Source organism: Rutilus rutilus (assembly GCF_951802725.1).
Source record: "Rutilus rutilus genome assembly, chromosome: 1".
Lineage (NCBI taxonomy): Eukaryota > Metazoa > Chordata > Actinopteri > Cypriniformes > Leuciscidae > Rutilus > Rutilus rutilus.
Window position 1 is genome coordinate 9,002,403 of NC_140209.1, and position 24,077 is coordinate 9,026,479.

Here is a 24,077-nt window from a genome sequence, read left to right on the forward strand (position 1 = left end):
TTGGCTCATGTGGATGAAAGACAACAACTCCCAGAATGCACTTGCTTCGCTGCCCAAGGAGGCCACTCCCAAGCCACGCCTACCGGTAAGAGAGCGCAGTTGAAAACAACAAGGCTAGGCTACTAGCGAGTCTCCGTGACGAGTTTGCCAGGGATTTCGAGATCGGCCAAAATGTCCGGGATTCGGCTTTTGCGTTCTACAGTCGCCATTCATCATGTTTACTGTGGCGAGCAGGACGAGGCTGACGGCCGCGGGAGATCGGCAAGAGGCCGGTGGTGTCATTAATGACACCACTACAAGATTCTTAATACGAGTATTAGTAGACTGTTAGGGTAGTTAAAAACTTACTTACATCTGTTATGGAGCATCAAAATCAGATTGGCTCGGACAGGCTGTGCGCCTCTAGAAAGATATTCAGTTTGGTTCCAAGTCTCAGACTTGCTGGAACTAGCATGATAAACCTGACAGTATGTGTTTACACTGACCAGACTGGGAAGTTATGTACTTACTTTGCTCCCGAGTCAAGAGCTTGATTGCCACTGTAAACACAAACAAAATACCTACATTTATCATGTCGTTCCAAACCCATAAGACTCCCGTTCATCCTCAATGCCAAAACTATATTTTTAATGACACATCAGAGATTTCTGCTATCCACCCAAAACTTTGACGTTCATAAAAACATTGTACAAGTAATCTATAGTATTTGAGCAGTTTAATCCAAGTCTTCTGAAGAGCAGATAATTACAAGCAGATTTCATTTACACTGTAAAAGTTAAGCAAAAAACTTTTTTTTTTTTTTTGAGTGTTAAAAAAAACAAACAGTTTTAGTCTTTCTACTTAATGTTTTAATTCAATGTGTTACGTGCTGTTGCGAAAAACAAGTGTTTACCTTTTTATGTATTTTGTTTTATTAATCATGGGCTTCTGTTGCTCTCCTGAACTACTGAAACTAGTTACTCAAGATTGTCCTCATCTGTCTTGTTATTTGATTAATAAGTGAAAAAAATACATAAATAAATAAATCACAAATCAAACATTAAAATTCAAGAAACCTTGTAATTGGATACCAACAGTACCCATAAAAGCGGTGGAATAAGCAGCCTCAAAATGAGAAGATGGCAACAGTGGGAAAGCTGAAATAAGAAACATCCCTCCTCCTTCTAAAGCAAAAAAAATATATATATTGAAAAAAAAAAAAACCTCAAACACTCTTGGCCTCTGATTGGTGAGGAGACCACATAGAAAGCTGTAGTGCTGTCAAGATTCGAGTAGTTGAGGTTTCATCAAATCAATTTACGATCCATGATGATTAACCAGAAAAAATTCTCCAGCTAAAGTTATTACCTTTTTTTGTTATTACCTTGTTACCTAAATGACCTTGTTTGTCTCTTGTATTTACAGTAAGTTCCTGTGTTTCAGTTCTTAGTTTCGTCTAAGAATATGTGTGGTTGTGCTTAACCTGTTTGGATCTATGTTTGCCTTTTGTATTATATATTAAATATGTTTATTTGATGACTTTCAAATTACAGCACATGCCTCCAGTACCTTATTGTTTTTTTTATAAAATGGTTACCACACAATAAAAAAATATTTAAGCCAAAAAAATATGTATCAATATGCATCTTTTATGAAGTAAAATCACTAAAAGCCTTCCTTCCACTAGAAAAAAATAGTCCCTGACCGTAAACAGCAACAGAGTGTTCCTATGCGTCATCTCATGGAGTTCAAATAGAAAAAACAGACTAACTGCTCCCATACACTGTGTCATTATTTGTATGTAACATTTCCAGCACATCTACTGATATGTACACAGTGACTAAAAGGGATTTTGCCAAGTTATCAAAAAAAGATTCAAGATGGCGCCGATGTGTGTGGCTAGCCGTCTGTCTGGGGGATATGTTGGTGTGTTGTTTTTACTGTGCTTAACTTGTTTTACCAAACAAATCTGTGGACTCTTGTCTTATGACCGGGACCAACTTCTGTCCATCAAGTCAACTTTGAATGATGCGCTGACAGCGGATTGTACAGGAGAGGGCCGTGATCCCCCTCCCTTCCTGGCCAGCGTCCCCAGCTATCTTTGGCACCCGGTATACGACGTGCCACGCAAAAAGCGCCGCCGTAAAAGAGGATGTCGAGGCGGCTTCGCGGTCAAATTGAAGACACTGCGGACACCCCATCTGATGTCCAGGGGATGGATATCATCGTTCCTGCAGGCAGGTGTTCATGGCCACTTTGTCTCGCGACGCTTCTTGGAGGGACTGTGCGGCTGGATTCAACCGGTGGGGATGAGCTCTCCTGGAGTTCCCCGAAGGTTCGTGCCACCACGCTTAAAGGGGAGAGGTGTGGATCTCAAGAATCTCCGCAGCCTGCGCCATGTGAAATGCCCGGTTAAAGATTTAATACCAACCAAGCTGGCCTTGGCAAATGCCCGCTCTGTGGTAAACAAAACTTTCATTTTAAATGATTTTATTATGACAAACGATCTGGACTTCTTCTTCATAACGGAAACCTGGCTTAAGGTAGGAGACTCATTACCGCTGTCTGAACTGTTGCCTGAGGGATATGTATGTATGTATAAATTCTCCTCGCCCGTCTGGTCGCGGGGGAGGACTAATGACTATATACAAAAAATCCACTCAATGCCAATCACTCACGGTCGAACCACCAAAGAGTTTTGAACTACAACTGTTTCAAATCGCAGCTACAAACCCTGTTACGGTGGCTTTAATATACCGGCCCCCAAAACCAAATGATGTTTTATTAACAAAGTTCGGGAGGAGCAGGTTCAGATAATTAACCAAATTATGCACAGCTGGAGATTAATCAGTAATCAACTCAATGACAGAGTATAAATTCACAGCAGACCTATCTCTGTTCATTGAAAGTTTGTCAGCATTTGGCTGTGCCCTATCTTCTCAACATGTCCGAATCAAGCTCTCCCATCCAGTGAAGGAATTCTCCGTCCTTTTGGAATATTTGCCAGAATTTTTGGGTGTTATATTGCGGGCGTCAAGCCAAATAAACAGGTCCCTACCACCACGGGCGAAATACCATGCGATCTTCTTCCGCTTTTTCTTTTTCTTTTCTAAACCAGATTCAAGTAACGTTTTTTTTTCCTGCCATGGAGAATGGTCATAAGGCCTGCAAAGCACCACGCTCGCGTTTCGGACAATGCCGCCCTCTTCACGCGAAAGAACGGGCTTCTCCAGCAGCTCTAGGCCGAAGCCGCAGGCCCTCAAAGAGCAGCGCAGCAGATTCAGTACCGGTCGGCCAGCCTACGCTCTCAACCCCGTTGGCTGAACTCGGCGAGCGCTGCGCTCCGCTCCGCTCCGCTCCGTGGTTAAATTTCGCATCGCATTCAGTTGTTCAGTTATAACGAGGGGAACACGTTTTAAATGGTGTCGGTCCAAATTATTTTCTGTCATTAACGCGCTGCTTTCTTGTGGCTAAAACTCACAAGTAGGCCTACAGTAGCTCGCTCGCGGCCTCGTGCATTACGTGCTGAACGCATGCGCTCAGAATCTTCAACCTAACTTATATCGTTAACGATGTCCTGCAATTTATCTGCATAAATCGCGTAGAAACTTAGTTATAGCATAAACGTTTTTATATATGGGTACAAGCAATGTGCTTCACACCAATAGTTTAATGATCCTTAAATGAAACAAAATTAAACCAACACAAAGTGCCTAAACTAAATTCATGCAAAGCGTCGTCTTTTACGTAAGCTGTCTCCTTAGAAACGAGCAACAAATAAACGAACAATCGTTATCTAAATCAGAGTTTACTTTGACGTTGCTAATCATCAAACTTCAATAATTGATCTTTCAGCCCTGCACAGTTTGGCTAAGAGCTGGATTCCAAACGCAGGTTAAAACCATGGGTTCAGCCTAATCGAATCCTGGCCATTAATTTGAACACAGTTGATCTACAGTCTACAGCAAAAAATAAATAAATAGGACTTTCGGATCTCGTCCACCTCTCAGACAGTCAATATCGTTCTAAGCAAACTGATATCTGTGCTCGGCCACTTAAACATCAGAAATGCATAATCCTGCAAGGATTTCATCTCTAACCTCCTCTTCATCGCGTCTTAGATTAACGCACAAAAAGATGACCATCGGCTCTCCAAGCCCCACTCTCCTCCCTTTGCTCATCCACACACTGCAGGAGCTCATTTCCTGGTTTCATGTTACTCTGGCTATTTTTTCCTCTGCCACAGCAGTGATGTTTCCTCTGCTCCTACAGGTTCTCCGTAACTCTGGCTATTTGCTCCATTGCCGCAGCAGTGATGTTTTCTTCTGCTACCACAGGTTTTATCTTACTCCGGCTTTTTCTCTATTGCCGCAACAGTGATGTCTCCTCTGCTCCCGCAGGAGCTCTGTTCCCTTAGCTAATCTTGTTTACTGCCACTGCAGTGTCTCCCCTGCTCCCACAGGATTTATGTTTCTCTCGCTATTTTTCTCCCCTGCCACAGCTGTGATGTCTCCTCTGCTCCTGCAGGTTTTCTGTTACTCCGGCTATTTTCTCCACTGCCACAGCAGTGATGTCTCCTCTGCTCCTGCAGGTTTTCTGTTACTCCGGCTATTTTCTCCACTGCCACAGCAGTGATGTCTCCTCTGCTCCCGCAAGTTTTCTGTTACTCCGGCTATTTTCTCCACTGCCACAGCAGTGATGTCTCCTCTGCTCCCGCAAGTTTTCTGTTACTCCGGCTATTTTCTCCACTGCCACAGCAGTGATGTCTCCTCTGCTCCCGCAAGTTTTCTGTTACTCCGGCTATTTTCTCCACTGCCACAGCAGTGATGTCTCCTCTGCTCCCGCAAGTTTTCTGTTACTCCGGCTATTTTCTCCACTGCCACAGCACTGATGTCTCCTCTGTTCCCGCAGGAACTCTATTTCTCTGGCTAATTTTCTATACTGCTGTAACAAGGCTGTCTCCTCTGCTCCCGCAGGAACCCTGTTTCTTTAGCTAATCTTGTTTACTGCCACTGCAGTGATGTCTCCTCTGCTCCCGCAGGAACCCTGTTTCTTTAGCTAATCTTGTTTACTGCCACTGCAGTGATGTCTCCTCTGCTCCCGCAGGAACTCTATTTCCCTGACTAATTTTCTATACTGCTGTAACAAGGCTGTCTCCTGCTCCCGCAAGAGCTCTGTTTCTCTGGCTAATTCTCTACTGCCACAGCAGTAAGGTTTTCCTTCGCTCTCATGGGTTTTCTGTTACTGGCTATTTTCTCCCCTGCCGCAGCAGCAATGTCTCCGCTCCTGCAGGAACTGTTTCTCCGGCTAATTCTCCACTACCACAGCAATGAGGTTCCTTTGCTCCTCAGGATTTCTGTTACTCTAGCTACTTTCTCCACTGCCGCAGTAGTGATGTCTCCTATGCTCCCGCAAGCTCTGTTTCTCTGGCTAATTCTCTACTGCCACAGCAGTGAGGTTTCCTTTGCTCCCACAGGATTTGTTACTCCAGTTTCTCCATTTTCTCTGCTGCTAGCAGGGATGTGTCTGCTCCAGCAGGAGCACTGTTTCTCCGGCTAATCTCATCTTCTGCTACAGCCTTTCTCCGTCCAGCGAGCTTCGGTCTCCCAGAGGATGAACTGTAGCATGCATCTAAGTTTTCTCTTCTGTCCAGCGAGCATTGGTCTCCCAGCGGACACTGCATGCACCCATTTTTCTCTCTTCTCTGTCTAGCGAGCATTGGTCTCCCAGCGGACACTGCATGCATCTATGTTTTCTCTTCTCTGCAAGCATCGGTCTAACAGAGGAGGCAGTCCTTCCGTCTAACCTCATAGACCGCCCAAATAATTCCAAACACGAATTCTTCTCGCCGCTCGGACACCTAAACCATGCTATACACATAATTCCGCAAGGCCGCCATTTCATCACGCACCTCACCCTAAGTTTATGGATAACTTACTCTAATCAGTGGAATGGCTTAACCTTTTTCTACGATTACATCTCTCTCTCCCCTTCGATTTAGCTCCTTCCAATCGTCGTCACGGCTTTCCCAGGGGGGAAAGTGGTCAACTAACAGAATCCTGGTCCATCGCGACAAACTAAACTATGCACTGCATCAACAAAGGTCGTTCTTACTCACCTGTGTTAAATGCCACTCCTCAGATGCCTCATCTGGAACTCCGCTTGATCAGTTCGTAATAACTGCCAAACACGTTCCAGGAGCACAAAATCAAATCACTTACTCTCTCCCATTACTCTTTCCAGAAATTCAGGAAGTTGGTGCCAGAAGCATAAAAAGCTTAATAGAGCTATCTAACCAGCATTCAGTTTTCAATAAATTTAGTCTATGGTAAGCCCGCCCCCGCCATAAATCTCAAACATCCCTGCTCATTAAAGGATTCAAGAACTTATCCCACTCGTCCGGATACCAGTCAATCTATTGCAATTGACATACTCACCAATGTATTCCAACACTCCGTCTCGCATACCATTCCACCAACTCCGTCTGCACACTGGAAGCTCGTCTGTCCTAGCTGTCTTCGGTTTTCTCCACCGCTCCGAATTGGCTATCACATCTAACGTCGACTCAAATACCTATCCTTCAATCTCAGATTTACAGATCGTAGATATCGAAACCATATTTTCTTCATTAAATAAGTAGTAAACTGATCGAGCAAAAAGGTCACTTCGTTATATTTTCAATCCGCCAACCCCCATCCAACTGTACCACTCTCGTTTGATTTACTGCAGTATAAACGTTCAATGTTCAAATCCCTACTCGGCCCACATCAGAAGCGTTCAAAACCTACATCAGATCCAGCCGCTTCCACATCAAAACGCTCACCAAGCCATAATTAAATCATTCATTTCCATCACCTGCTGCGCTCCATCCATTGTCACTCGCAGTACCAGTACCAAGTTCCAACCCATTTCCAGTATCATTTGGTTCGCTGCGTTCAAGCTCGATACAATAAACATCTACACTACAGCGTATTTGTTATAAACAATGGCAGGCTCCCCCGTTCGCACGCGTAACGGCTCCTCGTTCAAGGGCTGGGCTCTGTCCCCCTTCCGAAGCGCTGATTGAGCCCTCCCGTTCGAATCGCAGTGAGAGTCTGCCCGTCTTAGTCGTCGTGGGACAGCCGCGCTCGTGTCGCTGTGTGGGCTCCCCATTCGTCGGGCCGCGAGGGTTCTGTTCCCGTGTCCCAGCCCCCTTCGAAGCGCTGGTCGAGCCCCCTGACAGAGTCCAGCGGGCGCCCTCCCTTCCGCTGGCGAGGCCTACCCATCCGATGCCATGAGCATCCAAGTTCCCGTCGGATGCTGCGAGGGCCCTCCCAGTTGAATGGCTAAACTCTCTCTCAAATCACGCTCGTAAAAATCTTGCGTCATCGAGTTGACAGTTCAACTGCCGAATGGGCTTATCCGTCCGATGCCGTGAGCATCCAAGTTCCCGTTGGATGTCGCGAGAGCCCTCCCGGTCGAACAGTCAAGCTCGTTTTTAGTAAATACCTGCTCATGCCCTGCACTTTTTGGGGGGATTAATTCCACATTTTACGATTGCTGTCCTGCGCTCACCTGGCTTTTATGGGGGGAGTACTCTGGGTTCGGGCCTAACTCCGAGCTCGGAGCCCTCCCCCCGGACAGCACGCCAAATACGCATAAACTTATTGTATTAATTATATGTAGATGTGAACTCGTGAAATGATGTTTTATTAACAAAGTTCGGGAGGAGCAGGTTCAGATAATTAACCAAATTATGCACAGCTGGAGATTAATCAGTAATCAACTCAATGACAGAGTATAAATTCACAGCAGACCTATCTCTGTTCATTGAAAGTTTGTCAGCATCCCTCCTCCACCCCATCTCCTCACTTCCAGTTCCATCTACACTTACCAACTGGGGGGAGTACTCTGGGTTCGGGCCTAACTCCGAGCTCGGAGCCCTCCCCCCGGAAAGCACGCCAAATACGCATAAACTTATTGTACTAATTATATGTAGATGTGAACTCGTGAAACAAGGCTTTCGTTCAGGAATTCTCTGATCTTTTGAGCACAATGTCTACGAATTATGACTGTTTCTTACTTCTAGTTGATTTTAATGTTCATATTTGTTGTGCAAATGATACCCTCTCAAGTGAATTTCTAAATTTGATAGAGTCGTTTGATTTAATGCAATGGGTTAAAAGCCCTACCCATAAACGAGGACACATGTTAGACTTAATTTTAACCCATAACCTGCAAATAGACGATGTAAATATCTGTGAGACTAACTTTTCTGACCATATGCCAATAATCTTCAAGACTTCTACTACCATCAAACCTGTTTCCCAGGAGGACTCTAGGCGTTGGTCAAGGAGACTAAACAGCACCTCTAGCACTGACTTTGCAGCACTATTTAAAACTAAGTGCAATATTTTGATGCTGGAAACCCCGCTTCATCTTTTAAATGTTGATGAGCATTAGACTGTACTAAACTCAACCTGCATGGATATTTTAGACGTTATTGCTCCGCTCAGACTGACAAGCAATAAAAGAAAAATAAATCCATGGTTAAATGATAACACTCGGGACCTCAGAAAGCAATGTAGGCAGAGTGAGAGGAAATGGAAAAAGAGTAAACTACAAGTCCACTATGACGTTCTTAGAGACGCTCTATTTAGTTATCAAAAATCTGTAACCAAGGCCAAAAATACTTACTTCTCCAATATAATTAGGGCCAATAGTAATAACTCAAAACTCCTATTTTCTATTATTAACTCTGTAATGCAACCTTTAAATAACATACATCAAAAGCCCTCACTTATTTCCTGTGAGGACTTTCTTAATTTCTTCAGCCAAAAAATTGTTAATCAACGCTCCCAGATTCCTTTGGTAAATACAGATCCATCTAACTATTCTGCCTGCACTGCTAAATGGGGTGCCTTTGAACCTATTACCTTGACAATTTTGGAGGATATTGTACAAAAACTGAAACCAACTTGCTGTGCAAATGACCTGATGCCTAGTCGTTTGTTAAAGCAGACCTTTGACTGTGTAGCACTGAGTTTCGCACATTTGTTTAATAAGAGCCTGTCCAGTGGGACATATCCTCAAGAGTTTAAACATGCTGTGGTGACACCGCTGTTGAAGCGGCCAAACTTGGGCCAGGATGATATGAAAAATTACAGGCCAATTTCTCAGATTTCATTCGTTTCTAAAATTTTTGAAAAAGTTGTGTTGCAGCAACTACTATCATTTCTAAATAAAAATGTAATAGGAGAAATGTTCCAATCAGGGTTTAAAACTGCCCACAGCACAGAGTCGGCGCTACTGAAAGTGTTAAGTGACATCTTTTTGGCCTTAGACAAAGGAGATGATGTTGTTTTAGTGCTGCTTGATCTAAGCGCAGCTTTCGACATGATCGACCATGACATCCTTATTTCCCGTCTCGAACACTCAGTAGGTTTAAAAGGCACAGTTTTGAAATGGTTTCAGTCCTACTTGAGTGGTAGATGTTTTTCAGTTAACTATAATAATAGGACCTCAGGAAAAAAAAACCTTCCGTGGGGGGTCCTGCAAGGGTCTATCCTTTCTCCAATACTATTCTCATTATATTTGCTCCCTTTGGGAAGCATTTTTAGAAAGTATGGAGTGTAATTTCATTGTTACGCCGACGACACGCAAATGTATCTACCACTCAGCTCTACCAGTTCATTCGAGTCACTTTTAGAGTGTTTAAAGGACGTCAAAAACTGGATGGCTAAAAACTTTTTAATGTTAAATGAGGACAAAACAGAGGTTATTATATTTGGCCATCAAAATAAATCCGCAGAAACTATATTAGATTCAAGTCCTCTAGCATCTTACACGAAATCTACAGTCAGAGATTTAGGCTTTTTTATCGACAATAACCTAAAAATGGACAAGCAAATTAATTCTGTGGTTCGGGCTTGTTTTTACAATCTGCGTCTATTAGCTAAAACAAAACCATTTCTATCAAATAAAGACTTTTAAAGAGTTATCCACACTTTTATCTTCTCAAGGCTCGACTTTTGTAATTCGTTGTATTGTGGCATCACCGCCGCATCTCTGTCTCGACTGCAATCGGTCCAAAATGCGGCGGGCGGTTGAGGCTTTTAATGAGGATAAAGAAATATGAGTCGATCACACCTGCACTGGAGTCTCTAAATTGGCTTCCAGTACAGTACAGAATAAGACACAAAATTTTACTGTTTGTATATAAATCGCTAAATAATCAGGCCCCACCATATTTGGCGAATCTCTTAACTTTGTATACCCCCTCCAGAACACTACGCTCAGAGAATCAGGAACTATTGATAGTGCCTAGAACAAAACGCCTTCATAAGGGCGACCGGGCGTTTGCGGTAACAGGGCCGAGACAGTGGAATGAGCTGCCGCTATCTATCAGGTCTGCAAAATCGCTGTCGATTTTTAAGCATTTGTGTAAATCGCATCTGATGTCGTTAGCCTATAATGAGTAGATGTGAAATTCTATATGTTATTTATTGACTGGCTAGGTATGTTGTTATTTTTATTCCTCATTGGAATCTGTATGTAAAGCACTTTGGTTCAACCCTGGTTGTGTTTTAATAGTGCTATATAAATAAACAAACAGAAACAGAAGTTAGACATGATGTTGTTCCTGGAACATGTTGTACTGTAAACAACATATAATAACAGCATTCATTGGTGGACAGGTTTGCTCTCATTGGCTGCTAGGCTGTAACAACAGCACTCTGTATACCTTATCTAACCTCTCGAAAAAGGTGATGTTGTCAAACTTACCTCCGTTTATCTCTGATAAAGCGTTTTAGAGTATTTTAGCTCGTTATGGAAAATTGGTTGGGCAATTAAAATGATTCCTCTGGGTTTGAAAACCCCAGAGTTGAAACACGTCATGTCATTCAGACGTCAGGCTGTTATAATAATAAATGCTGAATTCACAACACTTGATGTGTCTGTTGAAAATATATGGTCACATTAAAACTAGGGGTGTGAACCTACACTGCTCTCACGGTTCGGTTCAATATGATATCACAATGCATCACCGAAAACCTAATCAGAGATTAAGAGTATTGGGATGGTGGGGTTGATGGATAAGTGTTTGAGTGAATGTCAATGTTGAATGTATGTTAAATGTTGTGGTAAACATGGATACTGTCATGTAAGAAACATTTCAGACTTCAGTCTGACAATAAAGTATAAAGTAAAGTAAAGTATCACGATGCACTGCATCCTCGATCTTCAATTTTACTTCACAAGTGATCTGTGCGTAAGCCTGTTTGCCTGTTCGGGAAGTCACAGTGACATTCCAGTTTAAGTTTCAAGGGAGTAAAGCCTGTTTATGCCAATAAGAAAATGAAATTCTGTCAAATCAATTTTGTTTTAAAGAAATGTTCATTTAAAAGCAGCGCTCATTCCTCAGTGTATTATGTGATTAGATGCAGGAACCATGAGCACATATCCAGGCCGGGTCTCAGATTTGCTGAGAGTTAGCCAGCCCGAATTCCAGGCACGATTCGTTGACCGAAAATGCGTGCAAGTCCCTACCCTCTAGATAGAGACCAAACAAGCAGGAGAACTGTTTCTCTGAAAACAGGATTTTTAACTCACTGCCTGCAGGGCTCAAGGGAGGTCTCTGCAGTGCCAGATTTAAGTCCCAAGAGGGTAAAGAGCGGGTTCTGTCTCCTTGCTCTCCTCAGTAACCTAACAAACAATCAAGTCGTGCTTCCCACGGATTTGTATCCACTGCATCATAATGTGCGTCAATACAACAACAACATTTTGAGGTGGAGGAGACAGCCCTCAGTCCAACCCATTAGCAGGAAAGAAGCACTGAAGTGATTGAACACCTTCGGGATCTCCACAGAGAGAAGACTCAATTCAATGAATAGGTTCCACTTCTAAGGGGGAGCGTGCCTCACTTTGAGAGGGTGCTCTCACAGAAGTTTTTTTTTTTACCTAAAACCACGTAAACACATTGCATTTACCCAAAATAATGTTCTTTTTAGAACCATCATATGACCCCTTTAACAATACAGACTGTTTCAAAGCAGCTTTACAGTGATAATAGGAAATTAAAGTGCACATCGGCCCAATTGGAAAGTGCCAACATTATTAAAACATACTAGAACAGATACTGAGAAATACTTTACAGTGAGCCTATAATGAGCCACGTGAGACATTTTAAATCTATACATAAATGTTAATATAAATAAATATGAATACAGTTTGACTGAGACTCGTTGTCGGTTTTTGTACATATAAAAACTGTAACATGTCAATGATCTAATTACATAATCACAGTGAATGCAGTTTTAAAATCAGACTATATGGACATATTATGGTGCTGTATTTATTAAGGTGTAGTGGTTGATGAAATTGAGTGTCATTGGTGTTTGTTTTTGTATTATTGATGTTTTGTCCATGTCATATTGCAAGAACAGTATTAAGGCCCGTTCACACCAAGAATGATAACTACAAAGATAACGATAAAGATATAGTTCTTAAAATTGTTCTAAATAAAGAATAGCTGAGTTCACTTCAATGATAACGGCACAGAGAAACAATATTGTTGGAATTACTTTCAGAACGTGTTTTGGATATTGATGTTGATATTGCTATTCAAAAGAAACCATTATCAAATAAATGTTATTTTGCTTGCTTTTAAGTTAATGCCATATAAAGATGTTTGAATGCTGCTTGGAAAGAACCTGCAATACTTGAAACTTGTATTTGACTTCCACTTTTTGAAGAAGAAGAAGAAGAAGAAGAACTGGGCGAGATGGGCAGTAGTTGATCAAGTTAGTTTCCTGAACTTAATGTTTCTTAACCAACCATGAGGGGGAAGAGAATCTTTCTGAAACCACCAGACAGACGAAGACTACAGTGAAGAAGAGCAAGCGTGCTTGAAGAAGACAACAATGTAAATGACAGAAGAAGGACAGTCTGTATAATTACAAACTGAACCTCAAAAAAGAAGCAGCACAAGTGAGTCTCCGTCAATTCTGAAAGTCTTCAACCAGCGGGCAGGGGAATATTACGAGTGAGCTGATTCAACTGAAGCACATCCTTCAAAATGACAATAATGTATAGCTATAGGATCTAACAATGACAAATCATGCATTCAGTTAACATCCAACAGTTATCTGCTATGAATACACAGAGTATGTGTCTTGAGACATCTCAAGATCAAATAAGATATTCATGTTCATTTCCAGTCACAATCCTGCCTCCCACTCTCCCACCCGGACCCATACTGTGTTTGTTTGTTTTAGTTTTTCCTGAAAGTTATGTCATTTACTGGAAAGAGAAAGCAGACATATGATGTCTCAATAACATGCAGATCCTGATTGGCTGGCATACTGGAACAGATACTGAGAAATACTTTACAGTGAGCCTATAATGAGCCACGTGAGACATTTTAAATCTATACATAAATGTTAATATAGATAAATATGAATACAGTTTGACAGAGACTTTTTTTCATTGTCGGTTTTTGTACATATAAAAACGTCTCAGGTTACGACTGTAACCTATGTTCCCTGAGAACAGGGAACGAGACACTACGTCAGAATGACGCTATGGGGAACGCCTCAGGCGTGACAGGTGTCTGAAATCAAATATCAACTCACGGCAATCATGTTGACCGGCGACAGCCCGTGAATCATCAGCTTGATTGATTAACGCGCGACCAGAATGTATAAAAGGGAGCCTGGAAAACATGACAACATCCCATCGTCTGAAGGGACTGTTGCAGGCAGGCCCCGAGGCATGGCAGGAAGACGTAGTGTCTCGTTCCCTGTTCTCAGGGAACATAGGTTACAGTCGTAACCTGAGACGTTCCCTTTCGAAAGGGAACTCTACACTACGTCAGAATGACGCTATGGGGAACGATATACCAACGCCACCATGCTAAGGGGAGTGCATGCCCTCAGGTCACACTGGGCTGTCAGTGACAGCATTCCCTACGGTCATAGCCCTAGGCCCCAAGCTAAAGGATACCACAGAAAAACCTCCACAGATTTAAAGGAAGGTCTACCTGGGCCAGCTCAAAGGCCTAGGACCACAATTCAAAAACTAGAAAGGGTCCCCTTCTAGGGAATGTGGCTAGGGGACCCGAGGGAACCCCAGCCAGTCACTATTCAGGGGAACGTGCCACCTGAAATGCCACCAGGCAGGCCTGACCTGGTGTCACTACATAAGACACTAAGTCTGGCCACTTCCTGTCTGTCTGAAGACAGAGCCTCTGGACACTTGCCTTTAGGTAAGGCATCCAACCCAAGAGACTGCAAAGCAGGCAGTGAACCACTTGGCCCGGATTTCAGAGACGGGATATCCTGGAGAGTATGACTCAGCATAGTGCTTTACAACCCTTGCCAGCGAGGGGAGTTTCTCTACTCGATCCACGGATCTACCCAGTGTTTGTATTTCAAAACACTGAGGAGGTCTTTGAGGACCTAGGACTGAAATGCGGGATATCCCGGAGAGTATAACTCAGCATAGTGCTTTACAACCCTTGCCAGTGAGGGGAGTTTCTCTACTCGATCCACGGATCTACCCAGTGTTTGTGTTTCAAACCACTGAGGAGGCCTGTGAGGGCCTAAGGGAGTTCATGGGAGTTCACTTACAGAGAGGCCTGGAGAGGCCTACTACCTGTTACCAGAAGACCACCTTAAGTGGAAACTCAAAATATGTTGGAACTAAACTCCAGGGAGGCCTGGAGAGGCCTACAACCTGAAAACCATGCTGAGTGAAAACACATACAGTATGAGTTAGCTCACCTTCAGGAAGGCCTGGTGAGGCCTCTGACCTGATAACCACAACATGTGGGAGCTCATATTCAGGAAGGCCTAGTGAGGCCTATAACCTTATAACCACGTTATGTGGAAGCTATATTCAGGAAGGCCTGGTGAGGCCTATAACCTGATAACCACTGTATGTGGGTGCTTATACTCAGGAGAGCCTATTGAGGCCTCTGACCCTTTCGGGGGGACCAAAAACGACCCCCATGCCAGGGAGGCTATCACACTTAATGCTGAAGCCAACAACCTGTTTAGTACCTAAGGGAAGCGGCAGCCTCCACAGGACGACTAGAGAGCAGAGGAAGCCTGCACATTTACACCAACATGGTCTCCAGAACTTATTCTCAAAGTGAAAAGTTCATAATACAGAGCTCAGACAGAGAAAGGCTAAAAACAACTCTCCAATATTGAGAGGGCCCTTATTCTAAACTACTGCCTGCAATACCGTTTGCATGAAAGCCTCAGCAGGATGACTCTCGAAAGAGAGGAGGCCTGACATGCTAGAATATAACTACTGCACTCTTTTAGGGAGTGAAGCCGAACTGTATATATGGAGGCCCCAGCAGGATGACTCTCAAAGGAGAGGAAGCCTAACACATTTCTAGCAACCATAATCAAAGCTCAGGAAGCGAAGGGCTTGAAACACCTCCTCAGAGAGGGAGGGCCCACTTCTCAGACTTCAACTCAAATGCTGCTTGCATGGAGGCCTCAACAGGATGACTCTCAAAGAGAGGAAGCCTGACACATGCTAGAGTATAAACCAAAAACAGCCAACTGTATATATGGAGGCCTCAACAGGATGACTCTCGAAAGAGAGGAGGCCTGGCACATATATCTAACCATAAACAGCCTAACTATGTATATGGTGGCCTCAGCAGGAAGACTCTCAGTGGAGAGAAGGCCTGACACATATCTAACCATAGACAGCTTAACTATGTATATGGTAGCCTCAGCAGGAAGACTCTCAATGGAGAGGAGGCCTAACACAATCTAACCATAGACAGCTTAACTATGAATATGGTGACCTCAGCAGGAAGACTCTCAGTGGAGAGGAGGCCTGACACATATCTTACCACAGACAGCTTAACTATGAATATGGTAGCCTCAGCAGGAAGACTCTCAATGGAGAGGAGGCCTGACACATATCTAACCACAGACAGCTTAACTATGAATATGGTAGCCTCAGCAGGAAGACTCTCAATGGAGAGGAGGCCTGACACATATCTAGCCATAGACAGCTTAACTATGTATATGGTGGCCTCAGCAGGTAGACTCTCAGTGGAGAGGAGGCCTGACACATATCTAACCATAGACAGCTTAACTATGTATATGGTGGCCTCAGCAGGAAGACTCTCAGTGGAGAGGAGGCCTGACACATCTCTAACCATAGACAGCTTAACTATGTATATGGTGGCCTCAGCAGGAAGACTCTCAGTGGAGAGGAGGCCTGACACATATCTAACCATAGACAGCCTAACTATGTATATGGTGGCCTCAGCAGGAAGACTCTCAGTGGAGAGGAGGCCTGACACATATCTAACCATAGACAGCTTAGATATGTATATGGTGGCCTCAGCAGGAAGACTCTCAATGGAGAGGAGGCCTGACACATATCTAACCATAGACAGCCTAACTATGTATATGGTGGCCTCAGCAGGAAGACTCTCAGTGGAGAGGAGGCCTGACACATATCTGACCATAGACAGCTTAGATATGTATATGGTGGCCTCAGCAGGAAGACTCTCAATGGAGAGGAGGCCTAACACATATCTAACCATAGACAGCTTAACTATGAATATGGAGGCCTCAGCAGGAAGACTCTCAGTGGAGAGGAGGCCTGACACACATCCTTATGATGGCCACTGTATATATGGAGGCCTCAACAGAATGACTCTCGAAGGAGAGGAGGCCTAACACACATAGCTAGGCCACTTCTAAAACTCCATCTACAAAGCTGTTGGCATGGAGGCCTCAACAGGATGACTCTTGAATAAGAGGAGGCCTAACACATATGACTGTATATATATGGAGGTCTCAGCAGGATGACTCTCAATGGAGAGGAAACCAACACACATACCTATGATAACTAGCTTATTTACTACCAGAGCTCAGGGAGCGAAGGGCCTAAAGCACCTTCCCCAGAGAGGGAGGGGCCACCTCTCAGCTCCACCTGCAAAGCTGGTTGCATGGGGCCTTAATAGGATGACTCTCAAGGGAGAAGCGGCCTACCACATGCTACAGACTTAACTATGTATACGGAGGCTTCAACAGGATGACTCTCTAAGGAGAGGAGGCCTGGCACATATATCAGAGCTTCAAGGAGTGAAGGGCCTGAATCACCTCCCCAGAGGGGGAGGGGCCACTTCTAAGACTCTACCTGCAACATCTGTACACATGGAAGCCTCAGCAGGATGACTCTCGAAGGAGAGGAGGCCTGACAGATAGTAGGACCATCAGAGCTCATGGAGTGAAGGGCCTAAGGCACCCCCTCAGAGAGGGAGGGGCCACTCCTCAACTCCGACTGTAATGCTGTTTGCATGGAGGCCTCAGGATAACTCTCGAAGGAGAGGAAGCCTGACACATGCTAGAGTACAGACCAAAACTGCCGAACTATATAGTTGGAACATGTATTTATGGAGGCCTCAGCAGAATGACTCTCCAAGGAGAGGAGGCCTGCCACAGGATGTGGGAGCTCATATTCAGGAAGGCCTGGTGAAGCCTCTGACCTGATAACCTGAACACCACATAATTATTTATTTATTTATTTTTTGGGGGGGGGGAAATACTCCTTGACAGTCACTCTATACAGGAGACGCGGTCTGTAAGAGAAACAAACAAAAGAAAATGTTATTTGCGCACAAAAACATTTTACAAAAAGACCAGACAGTACACCTGCAGTGTATCATTCTAATTCCTCAGAATTAAATGCAGCCAAAAACACTGGATAAGTGAAACACGGTCTGGATGGTAGGCTGAATTAAAATATCTAACTTCTTAAAGTCAGATAAAATTCCATCATTTTAATTCCATAGAATTAAATGCAGCTGTTTTAATTACTATTATTATTTATGGTCTCATAATCTACACACTGCCTAGGCAAACGCGAGATTCGAGCCGTAAAATATATTTGGCTTTCATCCCTCGAGAAGAAAGTCAACAGGTGCTAGGTTGAAACATCCGAAAGTGCACGGATGCACGCGCACAGAGATATTTTCAATGAACACTGCCAGCACCCTCAGGAGCTGGCTGTGAATGCCTCGCACCCAACAGTATTATTTCACAGATCGCGTGCACCATAGGGCTCAAATGCTGACCCTCCTCCCTCGAAAAAAAGGGTCAGACGAGAGCGGAGCGTTTCTTCAAATGAAACACGCTCACAGTTTGCACAAGAGGCTCTCTCGAGAGCCGTGCGTGCTCTTAATGCCTCTTCAAAGCGATATTCTCTTAAACAGACAAACAGTCCCTGAAGACGAAAAGATGTTGTCATGTTTTCCAGGCTCCCTTTTATACATTCTGGTCGCGCGTTAATCAATCAAGCTGATGATTCACGGGCTGTCGCCGGTCAACATGATTGCCGTGAGTTGATATTTGATTTCAGACACCTGTCACGCCTGAGGCGTTCCCCATAGCGTCATTCTGACGTAGTGTAGAGTTCCCTTTCGAAAGGGAACTGTAACATGTCAATGATCTAATTACATAATCACAGTGAATGCAGTTTTAAAATCAGACTATATATTTAAATCAATATGGACATATTATGGTGCTGTATTTATTAAGGTGTAGTGGTTAATGAAATTGAGTGTCATTGGTGTTTGTTTTTGTATTATTGATGTTTTGTCCATGTCATATTGCGAGAACAGTATTAAGGCCCGTTCACACCAAGAATGATAACTACAAAGATAACGATAATGATATAGTTCTTAAAATTGTTCTAAATGAAGAACAGTTTTAATGATAACGGCACAGAGAAACAATATTGTTGGAATTACTTTCAGAACTATTTTCTCCAGCTGATAAACGTGTTTTGGATATTGATGTTGATATTGCTATTCAAAAGAAACCATTATCAAATAAATGTTATTTTGCTTGCTTTTAAGTTAATGCCATATAAAGATGTTTGAATGCTGCTTGGAAAGAACCTGCAATACTTGAAACTTGTATTTGACTTCCACTTTTTGAAGAAGAAGAAGAAGAAGAAGAACTGGGCGAGATGGGCAAAAGTTGTGAAAGTTAGTTTCCTGAACTTAATGTTTCTTAACCAACCATGAGGGGGAAGAGAACCTTTTTGAAACCACCAGACAGACGAAGACTACAGTGAAGAAGAGCAAGAGTGCTTGAAGAAGACAACAATGTAAATGACAGAAGAAGGACGGTTTGTATAACTACAAACTGAACCTCAAAAAAGAAGCAGCACAAGTGAGTCTCCGTCAATTCTGAAAGTCTTCAACCTGCGGGCGGGGGAATATTATGAGTGAGCTGATTCAACTGAAGCACATCCTTCAAAATGACAATAATGTATAGCTATAGGATCTAACAATGACAAATCATGCATTCAGTTAACATCCAACAGTTATCTGCTAATACACAGAGTATGTGTCTAGAGACATCTCAAGATCAAATAAGACATTCATGTTCATTTCCAGTCACAATCCTGCCTCCCACTCTCCCACCCGGACCCATACTGTGTTTGTTTGTTTTAGTTTTTCCTGAAAGTTATGTAATTTACTGGAAAGAGAAAGTAGACATATGATGTCTCAGTAACATGCAGATCCTGATTGGCTGACATGCATCTTACGTCACATGGGTACACGTATATAAGCCCACAATGTCGTGGTAAAAGAATACAGCAAAATAATTCAAGAAAACAAGACACATCTCTTATAAACTATCCAGCAGAAAAACTGTTTGCTGTTTGGAACACAGATTTCCTCAGGTTTGACTTTTTCACATTCACATTTACATTTATTTGTTATTTCACTTTTACTAAAACCCATGTAATATTTTTTTGATTCATGCACGTTCTGTGAATGTTAGTACTGTTGAACAATCCCAGAACATTTTTAATTTTTTTTGGTTATTAAGAATGTAGCCTGTGTTTTATGTTGTGCATGTGTGTCTCACAGCATGTGTGTCTTATAGGCAGATTAGTGATTGTAAAATGCTCAATGTGGAAGTGCTGAACGTGCTTTAATGCATTAGACAGTAACATTGGAGCATACACCTCATCTAAGCAACCCCTCTTGATAATCTCTGTGCTTGGTTAAGAAACATTAAGTTCAAGAACCTACATTTCAAAACTTTTGCTTATCTCATCATGCTCTACAAAAAAGAGGAAGTCAAATACAGTTGTTTCTACATTAACTCCATTTTAAGAAATGTTCTTTCCAAGCATTATTTAAGCATTGCATTTCAACCCAAGGTCCATACCAGCCTGGTCTCATTGTTAATACGTACGTAATAGTATGTCATTTTCAAAGATAGAAAATGTACTTTTTGTACGTTTGTATAGATATGGACGTATGATATGAAACGTATGACCCACATAGCAACATTGTTTCGGCCCAGGTCCGGCACTTGTGGAAAGATGATCTGGCCCTCATGCAGCGTGGAATGACGGCCCTTGAGCGGACCGCTCCTGTTTGCCAGATCTGGGCCACAAGCAGGCCATAGCAATGCCACATGCCAGCCAAGAGCAAAGAAATAAACCAGAACTGGAGCTCATCTGAGCCACAAAACCTGTGTATATTAAATATGGAGTCATCTCAGCCTTAATAAGCCTGTTTAACAAGCAGAATCACTGAAGGAAAGAAGAGGACAGAAAAAGAGACGAGCAGAAACACAAGAACTACAACTGACTTCAGACACAGCCTTAGATGAAATCATATGTTTATGTTTTATACTGCTGTTGTCGCCAGACTGGATGACTTTTCTGATCTTCTCTCATCAATGTTCCTGAGCAACTGAAGAACCTTACAAAAAAAAATTACCATATTCCAAGGTAATTTACATTTACATTTACATTTAATCATTTAGCAGACACTTTTATCTAGATTGACTTACAAATGAGAAGAGCAATATAAGCAATCAAACTAACAGTAGGACATTCAGACTCAGTTACAGTACATGTAGCAACGTTTCTATATATATACTAATTACAAAAAGTTAGGGATATGCGATTTTCAGGTGAAATTTCAGAATGCCCCTAAAATGCAACCTTTGCACGTGAACTTAATTTAGCATTTCTACTTAAATGCCCTACTTTCATGATATAATATCACTGTAGCATGAACTTTTTTAATTTTCTATAAATTTCACACGAAACGAAAGTCGAATATCCCTAACCTTTTGTGAGTAGTGTATATAATAGATATAGAATAGTAAGTGTTAATGGGTCAAGTGTTAACAAAAGAGATGTGTCTTCAGCAGTTTCTTGACAATGGCTAAAACAGTAGCAGCTCGGTTTGAGTTAGGCCGGTCATTCCACCAGCTTGGAAAAGTCAAGTGATATTGTGCCTTTTTGGGATGGCACCACAAGGCGCCGTTCACTTGCAGAATGCAAGCCTCTGGATGGCAAGAGGGTATTTTAAAAGATTTCAAGGGATTAAATGTATTATTCTTGTTTTATAAATTCACTGATTAATTCCTTCATTCATTATTTTCAAATGGTTTGCTATCTAGCAGAACAGTCCAAGGACACCAGGGTAAAACTTTATTGTGAAACATTTTTAGTGTGTATATCTGTACATATTCCTGATTGGAGATTTTGTGAAATACTGTTCTCATTGTCTTTCATCATCCGTCCTCCACTAGATCTACTAGATCATCTGAAGGATTTGACTGAATCAAAATGCTGCTCATCATTGAAGCTCTTCTTCTCATTTTAGCTGCTCTAGGACAGGTAAGCTTGTGTTCTAGTTTGAATATTACAGACATGAATACTGATGATGTGATCATTATGATTCATGTTTTTTGCAGGATCACAGAGCTGCTGCTGCTGCTGTTGAAGGACAGATATATCCATTGGATATGGCACCGAATTCAGTTGATGATCAATATATGGCCTGTGGGAAAAAAATGGCATATTTGGTGAGGAATAAATATCTAAAGAAGGAAATCAATAACTCAGCTGAATTTGAAAAGGCTTGGCAAGAAGGTGAAAAGAATGCCAGAGCGCCAGAAGATAAACTGACAAATAATCATTCTATTGCCTTGTATGTGTACACTAACCTTAATTCTAGCATATATAGCAATTTTGATACGGCTGTTTATAATGGTAAACAAAACTACAGAAACCGGACATTCAAATGGTATTCACTTCAATTTTTGATAACAGATGCAATACAGATATTGACTAATAAACAAAAGGAATGCAAGTCAACATATCGTGGTACTAAAGCTGAATTTGATAAGAATGTCACAGGCACAGAGATTCGTTTCGGCTCGTTTGCTTCATCCTCTCTTGATCGTAAAGTAGCACAGGGTTTTGGAACTAAATCTTGTTTTGAAATCAAAACTTGCAACGGTGTTAATGTGATCAAATACTCCAAGTATCCTGAACAGAAAGAGGTGCTGATTCCTCCATATGAGACGTTTAAAGTCACTGCTGTCAAGACAAGACAAGACCAGAAAAATCTCTGGTGTGAGACTGTGTACAAGTTGGAAAGCTCTGGAAAAAGTAGTGAGCTGAATTGTTCAGTGGCTTTCCGGAAATCAACTATATCTAAATGCAGATGCTCAAAGGCAAAGGGCCTTTGCATAATGTATAGAATATCGCGGTAAAGCGACTCTGAAACTACAATCTGTATTGTATAAATACATATATAAAAAATACTATACATAAAAGTGACAATGTCTCCAAGCAATCAGTATGAGGGCTTTTTCTAGGTTGGAACAAAACTGACAGGATAACAATTGAGCGAACTCAATCCCACTGAAGGAGAAATTCACATTAGGCAGAAAATTGGTCAAAATTTGTATTCCCTGTTATTTGATCCCATGATCCTGGCATTACTAAAGCCTTGCTGTACCGCTTGAACTAAAGTAATACTTCAAAATGTATGCTGAGTGCTCTAAATTTACATCCTTACATTGTTTACTTCACTTCCACACTTAATTACCCACATTTTTTTTTTATTCTTCGAAAATAATTTGATTATGTAATTGTGACGTGAATGATTTAAAGATCTGTATTGATTTCTGTTTTTTTTTTCTATTACTGTATTATCTTATGTTGTGTGCTGTATTGTCTTTACAAGTAAGTAAGTTATATATAAGCGAATGATAATGTTTTGTAGCAGTTTCCATTGCTTTTGCTTTGCTTGAATAACATATGTTGAATTTGTGCTAGTCAGATGAAGATTATTCAATAAACACAATAAATGCTCCTTTTTATTATAACTTGGTCTCCTGAATCATGCTCTGTCTGCATCAGTTAGTTGGAAAGAGTGAAGCCTGGATCACACTGTATGATTTTGGTCAATATTTGGGCAACTTTTGTGAATCCTAAACGATTCTCTTCATCCAAGGCAAAAATCTCAAGTCTTCCATCACTAGTTTGACATGTTCGCCGAAAGCTGATTAATGACCATTGTGATCAAGTTTTGCCTTCGACGAAATTCTGGCAGTGTCAGAAGTTTTGAGACACAGTCCTGCAGTGTGACTTCTTTGACAAACATCAAATCAAAAACCAATAGGAGCACATAATCTGAAGACGCAACTTTAATGAGACAACAGCAAAACACCACTTGCTCCAAATACACAAAAACTGGTGACAAGTACACAGGGGCGCTGCTAAGGATTTTGGGCCCCATGAAAAGAATCTTGACAGGGCCCCCAACACAGCTGAGACTTTTTTCATATTAATTTACATAAAATCATGGTTTATGGTATTTTGACTATCATTCTCATATATTTAAGTCAATCAGACAATTTCCACACCCGTAATTTGTCCTCTGTAATACTGCACTACTTCAGTACTGTATAATGTATACTGTGCATAGCTGTACATGTGTCATATAGTGTATTCACATATATTTATATTTGTATGTATGTGAGGCAAAGCCGTGCACCCGCTGCACCCTGCTCTATCGAAACGTGCTAACTTGTCGAAAAATGCTACCGTAGAGACCTGGGGCCTCATGTACAAAGCGTGCGTATGCACAGAAAAGTGCCGTAGGCTACGATCATTGTCACGGGCGGTCCACTAACAATTTAGGCCTACTTACAAACCCACCTTTTCTTGTGAAATATTGGGTAACATACTGTCGACCCTTTGCCTCTTTCCAGGGTTTCCCCAGGTTTGATCACCCCAAATTT

The 24,077-nt window shown here is 42.1% G+C and overlaps 2 protein-coding genes across 5 annotated transcripts in view; both read left to right on the forward strand.

The window, feature by feature from the left end:
- LOC311287137 (galactose-specific lectin nattectin-like) overlaps window positions 1–24,077 on the forward strand; it is a 127,712-nt gene that overhangs the window by 46,910 nt on the left and 56,725 nt on the right. The gene's annotated exons all lie outside the window — the stretch shown is intronic.
- LOC311287116 (ecto-ADP-ribosyltransferase 5-like) lies at window positions 19,612–23,137 on the forward strand. 4 transcript variants are annotated; one of them, XM_084403723.1, is made up of 4 exons: window positions 19,612–19,695; window positions 20,328–20,760; window positions 21,573–21,660; window positions 21,738–23,137. In XM_084403723.1, the coding sequence occupies exons 3-4, from the start codon at window positions 21,610–21,612 to the stop codon at window positions 22,539–22,541; spliced, it is 855 nt and encodes a 284-aa protein (XP_084259849.1). In that variant the 5' UTR covers window positions 19,612–19,695; window positions 20,328–20,760; window positions 21,573–21,609; the 3' UTR covers window positions 22,542–23,137. The 4 variants fall into 4 exon arrangements, with proteins under 4 accessions (XP_084259849.1, XP_084259851.1, XP_084259850.1 ...); XM_084403725.1 differs by having other exon boundaries at window positions 19,620–19,695; window positions 20,678–20,760; XM_084403724.1 differs by having other exon boundaries at window positions 19,621–19,695; window positions 20,272–20,760.

Bases quoted from the DNA above. Each gene is read 5' to 3' on its own strand.
- LOC311287116 (XM_084403723.1), top strand. From the start codon at position 21,610: ATGCTGCTCATCATTGAAGCTCTTCTTCTCATTTTAGCTGCTCTAGGA. The intron at 21,661-21,737 runs GTAAGCTTGTGT...TGTTTTTTGCAG, and splicing joins TTTTAGCTGCTCTAGGACAG to GATCACAGAGCTGCTGCTGC.